At 35.6% G+C, this 15,362-nt stretch overlaps 1 protein-coding gene across 4 annotated transcripts in view; it reads left to right on the top strand.

Annotated features, from left to right (window-relative positions):
* The window catches only part of LOC138325627 (nucleolar protein 4-like), a 97,741-nt gene that overhangs the window by 39,407 nt on the left and 42,972 nt on the right, over positions 1-15,362 (top strand). For all 4 annotated transcript variants that reach the window (XM_069271415.1, XM_069271413.1, XM_069271414.1 and 1 more), the window contains exon 3: positions 10,584-10,847. In XM_069271415.1, coding sequence (XP_069127516.1) covers positions 10,584-10,847 — 264 coding nt within the window. The remainder of the gene's footprint in view (positions 1-10,583; positions 10,848-15,362) is intronic.

Raw genomic sequence — 15,362 nt, 5'->3', positions numbered from 1 at the left:
TATTTTGGAATTTATTTGTTCTTATTTTTATTATGATATATATGCATTTATTAAATAACAATAATGTAGAATTGAAATTTTCAAAAAACAACAACAAAAAAACCCAGAAAAAACCCCCACACACATTAACAAAATCCAATTAAAAACCGTTAAAATGAGTTGCATTTTGCACCGTTTGTATTATGATTTCGCCTTTAGCTTGAGTTTAAGTATATAAGATAGATTATATTGGTAACAAATTGTTTCTTTTTAAAATTTACCCAAAGGCACGAAAAGTAAACGGTATAGTTATTTGTTTTCTGAATCATTTTGTTCTATAGGATTGTCACAAAATGTAATTTTCTATTTTGTTTCGTGACAATGCTTTTTATGTACACAGGTGCACACAAACTGTTCGGTTCGTTTCTTCATTTGATAGAATTAAATTCGAATAATTACTCGGTAGTCTTTGTTCCGTTTATTATAATGATTTGCAGACTACAAATGACTTCTTTGTTCGGTAAACGCGTTGAATGTACGTCAACATAATAGTCTTAGTAATTTGCAACATATATGACGATATGTTACACGTTGTAATATGTAACAGCGAGGACCTCACTAATAACCCACATCCGACTACCAGGGATCTCACGAGCGTCCGATAATAACCCATCTCGAACTCTACACATCCCTATTACACACGGCTAACGAGAATCGATAAGGTGATACCACAGTTCATACCCCGATCACACGGTATACCCGACGCTCTCCTCTACTCTATGATCTGTATTCTCCTCGCCCGAGATTCCACCTTGCAATTTTCGGATCGTTCCTCGTCTCGGGTTCGCTAATTAGTTAGCTCCCGTTGCCGGGACCGCGTTTGTGTCCTGGGCGCTAATTAATCCTGGCTTGAGGCAGGTGTAGCAACATGGCGATTAACCACGTGAATCCCACTGCTATCCTTGGTGCTTATTATGTGTAACTCATGGTATAGACATCCGTAGCCTAGCAATTCTTTGGAAATTACATCCTGGCCTTTCACAGAGAAGGAAAATTATATTTCCACCATATTCTTCTGTATGAAATAAAGCCTTGCTTTATCACGGCGTGCAGTCTGTCATATCTCGCTATATTTGTAGTGTGCTGCGCAGAGGTACACAAGCCCGTAGGAATGATCTCGGTTTTACACCGATCTTTTTATTCCCGATATTAGATGATACTGTCGGCCTTATTTGGTCTTCATGTCACACTAGCACTCAATTACACACCGATTTCAGACCGATTTGAGGAAGAATCGGCAGAAATTCGCCGTTTTATATAATAATTTACCATGATTACACTAAAACATTACTGGCATCGGTCATTAAGTACGGAGATATTGGCGTGTCCCCCGGCTGTAGATGGTTGAACTTAAAAACGAAAACGATATTGGCAATTTTCTTCAAGTTTCTATTGTCTTAGATTTAGATGATTATCGCTTCAAATTGTCTGATTCATTTAATACTTTAACCACAGAACTAAATGCTTCTCCATAGACAATGTTAACGTTAGTCAACAGCCATGTGGAATGGAATGTTGTCAACTTGGGTACTTTAGCGCTGATTTTGAAAGAAGATCATCTCATACACATGTGAATTGAAAATTTGAAGGGTCCTTGCTAAACTTTTCATGGGGCTGCCATCTTGTATTGGATTCCGTATCAAAACAATTACAATAAGTTTCAACATTGTGCACTCTTGAATTTCTCTCCCTAACAAAAACAAAATTATCAAACATCCTTACATTTTTTACATCTTCATGAATTGTCCAACTTTTACATTAAATTTTTACATCTGATGCTACCTAGATATCCAACCGCGCATTAACCTTTTTTTTTAAAAAAAACTGTCAAAATAGCACTTTCCAGAAATCTATTTTTGTTGTAATTCTGAGTATTAGATAAATAACATTGAGGAAGACAATATTACATTTCCTATTTGAAAAAAAAAAGCGAAAAATGGGGCATATGTATAAAGTGAAACATCTTCATTATTCCACATCTCTTCAACATTATCAAAAACTGCAGTTTGTAAAAAATAAGGGACAATTAAGAATTGCTACCTTATAGTCGAAATGGGCTTTATGTAATGAAATATCGCTACAACACATATTAAAAAGGAGATTTTGGTCGTATACTTTCCCCTACACGTCGTATTTTACGATGTCCCATGACAGGGATCGAATATTCAAACACTTTAGGAAGCGATATAAAATTGGACGAATACATCAACATGGATCGTATCAACTTCATCGGGCAACACGTCATGTTGACCAGGTTGCGCGCCATCTTCCAGACCGTGAAATGGACGCACGTGCTCGCCAGAGCACAAGACAATCGTGATCGGAGATATGGAGAACGGACGGAAACTATCACCATTGATGAGTTTCGTGTAGTAAAGTGTGTTCTGAGCCTTCCCAAGCATGCTGATGTAAACAAATACGGGCTTGAAAATTATCTTTCAATTATTTTAGCGTTCAGTTCTGTCAAAAGCATTTCTATAACGCCTCGACGACCGCTGTCGTGAAATTTCGTTATAAGCAGGCGGTGTGGTACGTCTTTGTCCATGATCGACCCTTAATGCTCGAAACTAGGAATAATAGGGGAATAAATGAGTCCTAACTCTGCTCTGGTGTTCAATTTGAAACCCATTACTTTATCTACCCCTGCCACGTCCGAAGCTGTGCTATCAGATCGACCGAAGCCTGTTAAATGGAATGATATCAGGCAGAGGGGTGAAAAGAAACCTCTCCAATGCTACGCAGTTATTCCGCAACAGAAAGTTAAAAGCGATTTATGAGGAATCAATACGTGTGGTAACTAGTTTTCGATCTCATTACAACAAACCAACAGCATTTTCTTACAATTAGCAAATGTAGTTTATTCCGCCAATTCGTTACACGGCTGTGTGTGTTAGGTGACACAGAGTCAAGCGTCGTCCCGTAAGTGACCAAGGAAATTCAAACTTTTAGTCGATTAAGATTGCAAGCGTGAAAACGACCCAGACAATTGTCTAGAGATCGCAATCCTTCTAGTGATTAAATGGTCATTGGATGAGCAGACAGCGGTAACAGTTACACGATATAGTTAAAATAAAACACGGTCCGGAATTCCAGAAAGTGTGAAGAAATAAACTATTAAAGCTTTTATCGCAAATCAACAGCCGGGAATGTTTAAACACAGCTCGGATGTTCCAACGAACTACTTTCAGAGTTTATTATTGTTATCAAGATTATTCCTTTAAGACAAAAGATACGCTGCTGATAGGAAATAACGGAATGGAAATTAATTTCCTAAACTGGAGCAATTCCCGTTTTTCTTGTAATGAGTTTAGAATGTTTGGGACATGTTTATCTCAAGGATCAGATTTGTCGGTTTTTATCGGGGTGGTGCGGACAGGGATATATATGTGCATGTCTCCCGACAGATATGCCTTTACGTATCGCGATGTTTGGTTTAATTAGTTTAACGTCCTATTAATACCAGGGTCACCTATGTACGTGTCAGGTTTAGATAGCGGACGACAAACAGTCACTACTTGACAACTACCTCACATGGGATTCCCACTCGCGATCCACAAGTGGAGGAATAGTGGTAATATGTCGGGATATATTTACCATTTGGCCACCAAGGCCCCCACATATATTGCGATGACACAGATAATACCTCCAAGTTGCAATGCCACGTACGGGTATTTAAAATTAATTTAGAAACGTTTTTTGGGTGAATGCAAGGCCGAGACAGAGGAAACAAAATGATAATATGTTTTGATCTTTAAAGAATCTTTTTTTTTCATAAAATCAAATATGACGACTATAGATAGGTCATTGACAAACTGGTATTTTTCTTCATTATCAACAAAAACAATTATTTGTCCCATACAAGAATCTTGATAATTAATTGCTTTCTGTGTCTCTCATTTAGTTATCTTATGTGACATTGTCTATTGGAATCTTAAGTTCTTACCATTCACCCACACTGGCCCTCGATAAAAGCCTCTATTTGACTCAGGTATTATGTATTTTTCCGCCATTTTGTTGCAAAATGTAATAGGCCAACTTGACAGGGAATGTCTTATCATAACAAATCGATAGTGAAATAGGTTTTCCAAGTTGTTTTTAACAATAGGCTCCATTTCAATGTTACACAGGATAAGAACCTTATTGTTTTAGGACACGCTTGATTTTTAAGATGAGCCTACGACATAGACATCTGTGCTATGTTGAGGAGTGACAAGACATTGTTCTGTCAGTTAGAGAGACAGCGGACCGACCCATGGCGGATCGCAATGATCATCCTTTACACGGAACATGATAGAATGACTACAGAGCATGCATGGATTTAATAAAAATCTGTCATCTGAGTCAAGGACGCGTTTTATAGAGGAGGGGAATCAGGCACCAAATCTGTGACACCTCAAACTATAGCAGTCTAGCATGCTAGTTGTTACAATAGAGACGTTATCATCACAGTTCCTAAGGAGACATTTCTGGTACACACGGGTTACTGTATATTGTAAAACTAAATTATTTTCGCCGCAACATAATTTCGTGTTTTTCCCCTCAATAACCTTATCACGGCGATCAAGTTTCGCGATATACAATAAAAAAATTTATGGTACTGAATTATTTTCAAAAATTTTCTCCTCAAACTTAATCACATGAGAAAATTGCTTGGTTTACTGTAACAAAACTGAAAATAAACCCATTAATAAGAACATATTTTTGATTTGGGTTCTAAATGAATGTTTATTTTTCTTCTGATTAAAAAAAATAATAAAAAAAGTCATATTTTCAATTTACTCACCATCAGTACATCCATTTTTCACTCAATTCATTATTCATAAAAAGAAACAAATTCGTAACTGATTAAATCCCTTAACGAGAAACTAGTGTTAAACATTTTTTCTCGTGTTATTATGATAAATCGATAAAAAAGTAAACAAAAGTAAAGTATTCCATTTATTTATTATTATGGCAAGGTAAAAGAACTTGTTAGGCAAATTCGTTTGTAATTGACTCGCGGTATAGCCTTGTTTATCTTTCACTCCCTTTGTATGTAGTTTTTGTTTATGAAGCATGTTTGTTTAGTTTTGACAACTGTTACTCAGGATGTAGATTTTTTTCCCATTTTAACGAGGATTAGTATTTGCTGAAGAAATCGATTAACTGGTATAAGTTTATGGAGTAGATTGTTTAGGATTTTATATTTGCTCAGAATTTAAAAAAAAAATAGCTGATTTATTTAACATATGCTCACAGAGTATATATTTTTTCAACATCTGCATGGATAAGATTAATTTAATATTTGCTACTGGTTATATCTTAGGATTTGCTCACGGAGTAGATTCATTTTATTAGTTCACCTGGCCCAAAGAGCCGGTGAGCTTATGTCATGGCGCGGCGTCCGTCGTCCGTCGTCCGTCCGTAAACATTTCCTTTAAATCACTACTAGTCATACAGTTCTGCATGGAATGTAACCAAATTTGGTCAGAAACATCATTTGGGGAAGGGGAACAGAGTTTCTATAAATTTTGGCTCTGACCTCCCTGTGGTAGGAGGGGCGGGACCTAATAGGGGAAATAGAGGTAAATCCTTTAAATCGCTACTAGTCATAGAGTTCTGTATGGAATGTAACCAAATTTGGCCAGAAACATCCTTGGGGGAAGGGGATCAGAGTTTGTTTAAATTTTGGCTCTGACCCCCTGGGGACAGGAGGGGCGGGGCCCAATAGGGGAAATAGAGTTAAATATTTTAAATCGCTACTAGTCAAAAAGTTCTTCATGGAATGTAACCAAATTTGGCCAGAAGCATCCTCGGGGAAAGGAAACAGAGTTTGTATAAATTTTGGCTCTGATTCCCCGGGGGCTGGAGGGGCTGGGCGCAATAGGGGAAATAGAAGTAAATCCATTAAATCGCTACTGGTCATAGAGTTCAGCATGGAATGTAACCAAATATGGCCAGAAACACCCTTAGGGGAAGATGAACAGAGTTTGAATAAATTTTGGCTCTGATTCCCCGGGGGTGGAGGGGCGGGGCCCAATAGGGGAAATAGAGGTAAATCCTTTAAGTCTCTACTTGTCACAGAGTTCTGCATGGAATGTAACCAAATTTGACCAGAAACATCCATGGGGGAAGGGGAACAGTGCTTGTATAAATTTTGGCTATGATTCCCCGGGGGCTGGAGGGGCTGGGCGCAATAGGGGAAATAGAAGTAAATCCATTAAATCGCTACTGGTCATAGAGTTCAGCATGGAATGTAACCAAATATGGCCAGAAACACCCTTAGGGGAAGATGAACAGAGCTTGTATAAATTTTGGCTCTGATTCCCCGGTGGCTGGAGGGGCGGGGCCCAATAAAGGAAATAGAGGTAAATCTTTTAAATCGATACTAGTCATAGAGTTCTACACGGAATGTTACCAAACATTGCCAGAAATATCCTTAGGGGATGGGGAACAGAGTTTGTTTTAATTTTGGCTCTGACCTCCTGTAGCAGAAAGAATGGATCCCGAGAGGGAGATTACAGGTAAATCTTAAATTCCTTCAGAAAAGAAACAATGATCCTGTAATCAGAACATTACTTCGTATTACAATAACCAGGTGAGCGATACATACAGGCCCTCTGGGCCTTTTGTTTCATTCAATACTTGTACACAGGTAATATTGTTTATGTATTATAATTTGCTCACAGACCGGATATTACAGACATATTTACTCACGGATCCCACTTATGTTTGTTGACTCATGACATTATATTTATTCACTATCTGCATACAAAACAAATTTGGCCTTTTCACGTACACGTGATGTCACTTGCCTTCTTCTGTGCCCTTTGCTAATTCTGTTTTCGTATAAGAAACCCAGACAGAACAAACCAACTGCAATGAGAAATATTTCAAGAAAAATCCATTTGAAAATTATTTCATACGAAATAAAAACAAGGGAGAAATACCTTTCTCTTTAAAAAGAAATAAAATAGATGTATTTCTGTCTGCTATGACGGTCTCCTCACTGTAATGGCGGTAAGTTAGCAGATTATTCCTCGGTCACCACCTACTGCCTAGAAGCTTCCCTACATAACGGTTTGACTCCGCTACTAAGGATCCCAAAGCTCACTTTTGGTCAAATGTCCTCAATAAATATAAGTTAGCACCGGTCCTGTCCGCTTGTCATTCCAAGTATTTGGTTAAAATGTTGTTTTAAATACGCTATAATTGAATGTGGGCATGGTGCTCTGAGAAGCTAAATAAGCATAGACGATTCGGCAGATCAATATCGCTGGTAAAACTAGCGAATTAAAATCCGGACCCGCTCCGGCTCCGTAGCTTAAAATTCAATTCCGACGCCGCCGGTGTCCCGCGAGAGAAAGGTAACAATGTAGTTTATGCCCGAACACATTTAAGAATGTTTCCCCTAATACCAAGTTTATAAGGCAAGTTGCCTGGCTAGAGTAACCACATCAGTTTCGTTGGCTGTATCCCGACCTCGCCATTGATATACCATCATGTTGGAACAGTGGTCCAGGGATGGAACGCCAGCCAATCAGTCGTTTTAGTGGTACCTTTTCGCTGACCTTAATTCTCAACTTTCTCAATAAATATACTCAATATGTATATGGAGATTAACGACAGCCTAATTTTCAGAAGTTTAATTGGGTAGATATTGTTAGTTTGATCATAACATTTATCTGATAGATTGTGAGAATGAAATTGCAGATCTGTTGCCCTTTTTGAAAGTGATCTGACAAAGACGATTTTGAGGTTGCCGCCCGCGCATATGATCTGGTGTCACTTTTAACTCAGTGCTAAAATTGTTATTCTGGATATTAAACGACAGACATATTTTCGTTGTTCCCCTTTCTTTTGTCCAATAAGGCAACACTAGTCAATAAGATTACTTACAATTAATGGAATCACTGAACAATTAACTAAAGCTTACACAATTAGTAGCCTCCTAGCGTACACTTAGCGTGTGGTGCCGAGCTAACTGCTCCACTTCAACTCTCGTTAGTTAAGTAGAATTACGTTCTGTGCAGAACAAATCGGGCCAATAAATAACGAATTCAGGCTTAATTTGAATTAACCGTTTTACAGAAGCGAGACAACAGATACATACATTACCAAGAACAACAACCCGAAACATAACATGGTGTACATTTTACTGTCTGTAGTAATGTAAAGAAATAGAATATTCTGGCGCTGGTTCACAGTTAACGTGTTTGGACAAACTGTCTAGAACGATTCCAAGTGCCACAAATTCATTAACGAAACTTGAACCTGACACAACACTTCAAATACCCGCGAACGGATTTTATAAGACTTATTTAAAGTTTATCACACTTTATTGGTAGTTCTAGTTTACCACACTATGATTTTTCATGGTGAAGTTGATGACGCCATTACAAGAAAAAATAACCTTCCGGTTCCACTATTATGAAAACAATGGGCGCAAACAAACCACTATTCATCAGTGGTATTTTCTTACAATGGCCATCCCATGATTTGTTAGAGATACTGTATCCTGGCGACACTTGAACTGGACCACATTGAATTATGATTTGGCGATTATTTTTATCATATGCATGCTTATATATAGTTCGGTAACGAATTGTTTAGTGTTCAGTAAGCAGATAAAACTAGATTTAAATAGATAGTTAATAAGTTCATATAATACTATTCAACATTGAAATATCTTGATACTAACGTATCATTTATCAAATTATGACTTTTAGATATCAATTAGCCTCTTTCAGCAGATGAAAATATTACTTTACCTTACATACATAAGTCATGCAAACACAGGTCTATTTTACCATGGTCCTATATACTTCAAGCTATGGTGATTATAGTGGAACTAGGTCTTACGTCTAGTACTCTTGGGCGTTGAATTAGATCAATAGCGCCTTCAAGTGTCACTCACGTGAATACATTTAATAGCCAACAATCGACTTTGTATAGCATCTATAAAAATATCAAACATTTTCCGTTTAAAATGCAGTTTTCATTTAAAGTTTCACTTCGACACCCTAAACTTGTTTTATACGATGAAATGTCCCTGTTGTTTCCTCCTCCTCATTTTTAACAACGACGACATTATCTCTTCGCAAATATCAGTGGACGGGAGGCAACTCCAATATAACATGAACATATCTCCTGAAGCTAAAATGTACTGAAGATAAATTATAAATGTTTCGATGGATTATAAAAAAAGTTTCGATGGATTATAAAAAAAGAATAATGGCCTTCTTTGTTCGCTTTAAAAGATAAAACATAAAAATTCCTTCTTGAGCTATTGGAAGTTTTGATACAAACATACTATCAAAAACAAAAATTCAAAGCCTGTTTTGAAAATAATACTGATGGTAATAAAGGAATAAAAAAGGAAGTAAAACAAAAAAGAAAATAAATAATAAATTAAAAAAGAAATACAAATAATAATGAAAAGAAAAGATGATTTGAGTAGCATTTTACGCTTCTAACGTGACAGAGTTCCAGATTAACAAAAGCATGAATTTATAACTATTTATTTGACATGCTAAAATATTCTAGTCTAGATATGGGATTAAATATAGAAGTTTAACAAATTAGAGTCAACGAAGAAATGGATAAATTACCAAAGCACAAAACTTACCTCAATTGATTAGTAGATTAGTAAAGATGATATTATTAAAAAGGAGGTGTTCATGTCTTAATGACTCATCACAAGTTGTCATCATGTGGTCACACCACTCATCAACTCAACATAAACCTTGATATCTCTGCAGGGACGATTTTCTTTCTTGAATTTTAAATAATGTTTGTAATATTAATTATACTCTATTCTATTACTGGAAGGGAAGGGACAGTGTTTCACTTACAGATTTAGTCTTGTTTAGTCTTTCCTCATCTTTGAAGAGCAATAGATCGCTGTCGGGTTAACTGCCCAGGACTATGTCACTCTCAGTGTGCCATAATGTACAGGAGCAGATAGGATATATTATATTGTTGTTGATTATTTCGTGTACACTAAAAAGGATAATGATACACTTGTGTTTGTTTTAAATCTATGCGTCGCTTCTTTGTTATCTTCAAATAAGTGTACAGTCATATGCCTGTAATTGCTCAGTTTTTTCCCTCCGAACACGCCATTCTGAAATGTCATCAAACTTGCAATAACATGGTCCAGAGGTTGATATATAAAGAACGTAACCCCAAGAGTATTCAAATGGCCTTTGTGATTATAGGTTTTGGTTGTTCCTCATTTGAGATTGTGATATGACCTTTGTGTGACTGATGAAGTCGGTGAAACAGACAAGTCCTTCCTGATCGCCTGGTTTAGGTTTTACTGTTAAAATTATAATGTTATTGCTTTTTGTTTTTATTGTTTATCATCACCATTCTCTCGATGACCCCCCCCCCCCAAACAATGTTTGCTCTACCCAATAGTTAGGATATAGTAATAGTTCTCCATTTTTAACGTAAATACATGTACATCTATACCGTTTAAAAATATAATAAAAAGAACAATCAATTTAGTGATAAAATGATTTTTTTCTTTTTTGATATTCTTGATATTATTTTACTTTCAGATTGCGGAGACCTACGCCTTTCTGCCCCGGGAAGCTGTGACTCGATTTCTAATGTCGTGCTCTGACTGTCAAAAACGCATGCATCTAGGAACAGAAAACACAGCGCCAGTAGAAGAAATCCATACGAATGGGATTCCGAATAACAACGAAAAAGACTTTCTGAACACTTCGCCAATCATCGATTACAACGTACCTATCACTCAAACTTATCTCAATCAAATGCGAAACAGAGGCTACTTTTCAGAATTCAATTTCAACGATGATGTAAGTATAATAATGCTTGAAGTTGCTTGTATGATTTGTAAACGTGTTCATTCAGCACATCTTCCAAAAATTTACTCCTAGGACCAAATTTAAAAAAAAATGTAGACCACATTTGAGGCCACTTAATATCGCGATTTCCATTCGAAAACAAGTTAATGGAGATTAACATTCGCGGATTGAAAAATTGAATGGAAATTCATGGAGATTCCATTCAATATGATGTTGTGGATATTACTTCGCGGCGATAACTTTAAAGATGCTCCACCGCCGACAAAGCATAAATGATATTCCTCAGTTGAACAATAATTGGTGTTTAATCGTATATATATATGTCTAATTAACACAAAAAATAATATAAAATAATTTATTTCGCCTTTGGTGCATGCGCATTCAGTACGTCCTTCAATATCGGATATAGTGACACGGAATTTTTTCGGGATGCAATTAATTATTTTTCATATCTTTAACTTGAAGTAAAATTAGAAGCTCAAACTTTTCAATGGTGGTAATGGTGTGAAGTAAGTAACTATTGTAACTAAAAATGCTAAATCGTCTGATCCTGTTTTTGATAGTGAAAATATACCATTTGTCAGCGGTGGAGCATCTTTAAGTGAATTTACTCTGATCGCGAAATTCGCGAAAATAAATCGCACGTGCGAGAAAGTTGGTTTACAGTTCTTAGATCTATAAAATGATGTAGAATTATTATAAACCTACTAATACTCGCCTTTTTTCCATTTATTGTCGACAAAATTAATTATTTGCTTAAAAGGCCATTGTATATTACAAAAAGACCTTTTGGGGACAGAGAAAATTCCTCAATAAAACCATGTCATTGAATATGTGTGACAAAGTGGAAATGGCTTGAAAGCATCTTGTCACAGAAAATGTTTTTACTCGGTGTTGCTCTTGAATGTGTTCGGTCGCCATGTTTGCTCATCATTATCAAACACGTTTGACCCTCTCATACCATCTCTCTTGTTTTTGTTTTGTTATCGGTTCACATTTTGAACATAGATGATACATTTATAGTTTTGAATGCTTGGTTTAATATTCAATGGCTCAATACTTTAAACTTGGTTATTTTGGCACAATAAGATTTTAGCGCAATTTTGATTTTGAACAGTTAAACACATTGACCAATTCACGAATTCACCATTTTGATATTAAACAATTTAACACATTGACCAATTCACGAATTCACAATTTTGATATTAAACAATTTAACACATTGACCAATTCACGAATTCACAATTTAAGTGTTTCAACCAAGACCAATAGATAGTACAATTATAGCACAATAATATTTAAACGTTTTAGGTTCTGAAACGTAACGCGCCATAATATGATAACCCCGATAGTAATCACGTCGTGAAGAGTGGTTTTGAGCTTAGAGGCTGCGCGTTATGGCAAAGTTGTGCGAGTAGCTTCCCCTGGTATGGTCGATTCTGTTTTACTGTGATATCTGTCAAGACGACGTATTAGTCAGCCAGTTTAACAGATTTGCCCCCACAGGGGAATGGAAGCCACTGTACTCGGAATTGTCATTTCCAGATATTTCCCATATAGTAAGAAATCAGGTTAGGTCCACTGTCGTCTCAGACTTGACGGAGACACGTCGATGTGTCAGCCCTAATCTAGCTACTGGTGGTTAGGTCTGGGACCATAGAGATGTAGGCTAAAGTCATTTATCGTACCGATACTATGTTACAGTATGTCCATGCTATGTAACGTTATAATTTTGTTCTATTAGCTTATAGACATTTACCAATGCATCCCCCTTTCCGACAACAGAAGAGTATATGTATACATAACGATATATTTTACTGAAAGAAGTTTTATTTATAAATATTTAGCATGTCATAGTTTAGTTATAACATTTCAGTGAAATTGAAATTATTTGTAATTAATTTTGGGAGTCTTGAGGCTATGTCGCAGATAGAACATTATCATATTGTTTCTGTTCGTTAAATCAAATTATTTCATAAATTCATTAATTGATTTATACAAATGTCATCAATAGTTAAAAAATCAATCAAAGTACATAATGTATACATAAGTCGTAAGTGAACACATATTTCCTCACAGAAGTTAAAATGTGATTATGTTATGTCAATCCGCGTGTGCACCCCGGGGTATCTCGAAAGTAGAACATTTTCTATGTAAAATATTCTGTAAACAAATTCTGTTTTGATTATTTAATTAAATTTGTATCTTTATCATTAAAGTGAGATTCATTTGTAAAGACACTTTTTTTTTAAAGTATCTACCATAACTGATGTTACACCTATTGTTCATCAAATAATATCATTTGTAGGTCTTTTGCTATGATTATTTATTGATAATTTTATGATGTTAAGTTATCACGGACCTATTATTAGTTTTATAGACAATCGTAAATTGTAATTATCGCATTATTTCTATCAAGGATGTGGTGATACAGATGTAAATTTGTCTGTTTAGACTAGTCTCAAAAATAACTATATTTTTCACGAAATTTTTAGAAATGCATATTTTGTACCTGTTAACCGGATTTCCACATTGTATCTGCAAATTTACTATCAGTATGATGCACACGAATACACAAACATTTATCTTTGTCCTGACAGCGAAAGGACGCATATGACATTATTTCGATATCCTTATATGATAGTTTGATTTTAAAGCTTGTCATACCGTTCGATTTGAGACTGGCTTAAAACAATATGCTGTAACAGGGAAAACCATACGTGATTCTTCATAACAGAAAAAAAAATATTGGTATGGCCGTGATTTGAACGGCACTGATAAGATGTGACAGCTGTACGTTAACGATAGGTTGAGCCGGGTCTTTTTTTTTCCTCTCAAACACGTGCAATCTAAACTAATGCCATAGACAAAGCTTCTGCATTTTGACCAGTACCGTTATAGGCGAGATGTAGTAAATTACATACGTTATATTTTACCCATCAAACTTTTCCCCCATTTTTTTTTGTTTCTTTGACGGTCGGCTTGTACTTTGTTGACATATAAGTTGGCTTCCAAAACTTTGAATATATTTACTTTTAGGTCCTCACTCCGTCGTCATGGTAACCATTTGCATTATGCTACCCTAATAAATAAAAAAGAGGCAAACATCAAAAGAAAACCTTTGTTTTTTAAGGTATATTTATTAAATCTTTGCACTTAACGTTTGACATGTTTTCGAATAAGAGACTTATTGAGGCAATGGCACATTCAGAGAAATAAATTTATTTAATTCATATCAGCTGAAACTAAATCCATCGGTCTGGTGTTCCTAATTACCATTCTACGTCATTGTCATAGAAATTCCTGTTAAAGTTTACCGAAATAAAGTTAATCTTTCAATGTTGAGCCATGGTTTTTTGAATGGTTGGTCAGCCGATTATGAAATATGACTTATTTGTCTCAATCAACTAAAGTAGGGGGAAGGAGATAATTGTCTTCCTAATTGACATTTTCTAACTTACGTCAATCTCGTATCCTTGCACATTTTGTTTATAGGAGTCCATGTTAATCCGCTCTACAGCAGGAGATCATTTCATTGGGGAACATCTGCCTGTTGGAATTATGTTAGGACACCTCACCATCAAACCCCGATTTAATATATAAACGAAAATAATAGGTTATTAACGGTATAGGATAAGCGTTGAATTACTATAAACCAAAGGAGGAGTGTCAATTTTAGCCCTCTGGTGGCCATGACCGATAAGCATTATTTTTGTTTACAGATACCCAGGGATTAGGACATCATCATATGTCATTCGATTAAGGTCAGGTCGGGGTTAAACGGGAGGGGCAATTTTCTGTTTTGTCCCGTTTTGTTGGAACCAAATTATATTTTTGAATAATTTTCCATGAATTATGATGCATTTATATATTGAAAGGAAAATATAACTAAATGTCAAAAAATAGGTCACAGTAACCTAATTTTGCTAAATGTCAATTATTCAAGAATAAATTTCATCTGGTGCCATAATATACAAGAAAATGTTATATATATTATATTAGATTGCATTAAGCAATATATTTGCATTTTATAAACTTAGGCAAAGAATATTTTGAATAAGACAGGATTTGGGACGGGGAGCATGGGGGAGGGGGAGAGAGGGATTTTTATTTTTTAAACTTTAAAACACAACTGTTTTTTTTCTTATGTTCAGAGGGTCATATACTTGTTCAAATACTTTGCTATAAAGTTTTGAAATGCAATAATGACTTTGTAAATGTTTTAAAAGTGCATTGTATAAATATAATTAAATTCTCTCAAATGCATTTCATTAGAGAAAAATAGTAATATTTAGCCAGTTTATCTTAATTATGAACATAACAATACATTTATTGGTGTTTTAAAGATTAGAAAAATAAAAAATAAAAATCCTCCCCCCACTTGCCCCCCTCCCCAATCCCATCCCATCCCATCCACAATAATCTTTGCCTAAGTTTATAATATGTAAATATGTTACTCAATGGAATCTGATATGATATATAACATTTTGTTTCTGGTATATTGTG

This window comes from Argopecten irradians, chromosome 6 (assembly GCF_041381155.1).
Source record: "Argopecten irradians isolate NY chromosome 6, Ai_NY, whole genome shotgun sequence".
NCBI lineage: Eukaryota > Metazoa > Mollusca > Bivalvia > Pectinida > Pectinidae > Argopecten > Argopecten irradians.
The sequence above is the reverse complement of the archived record's forward strand: the minus strand, read 5'-3'. Positions and strand labels throughout refer to the sequence as shown.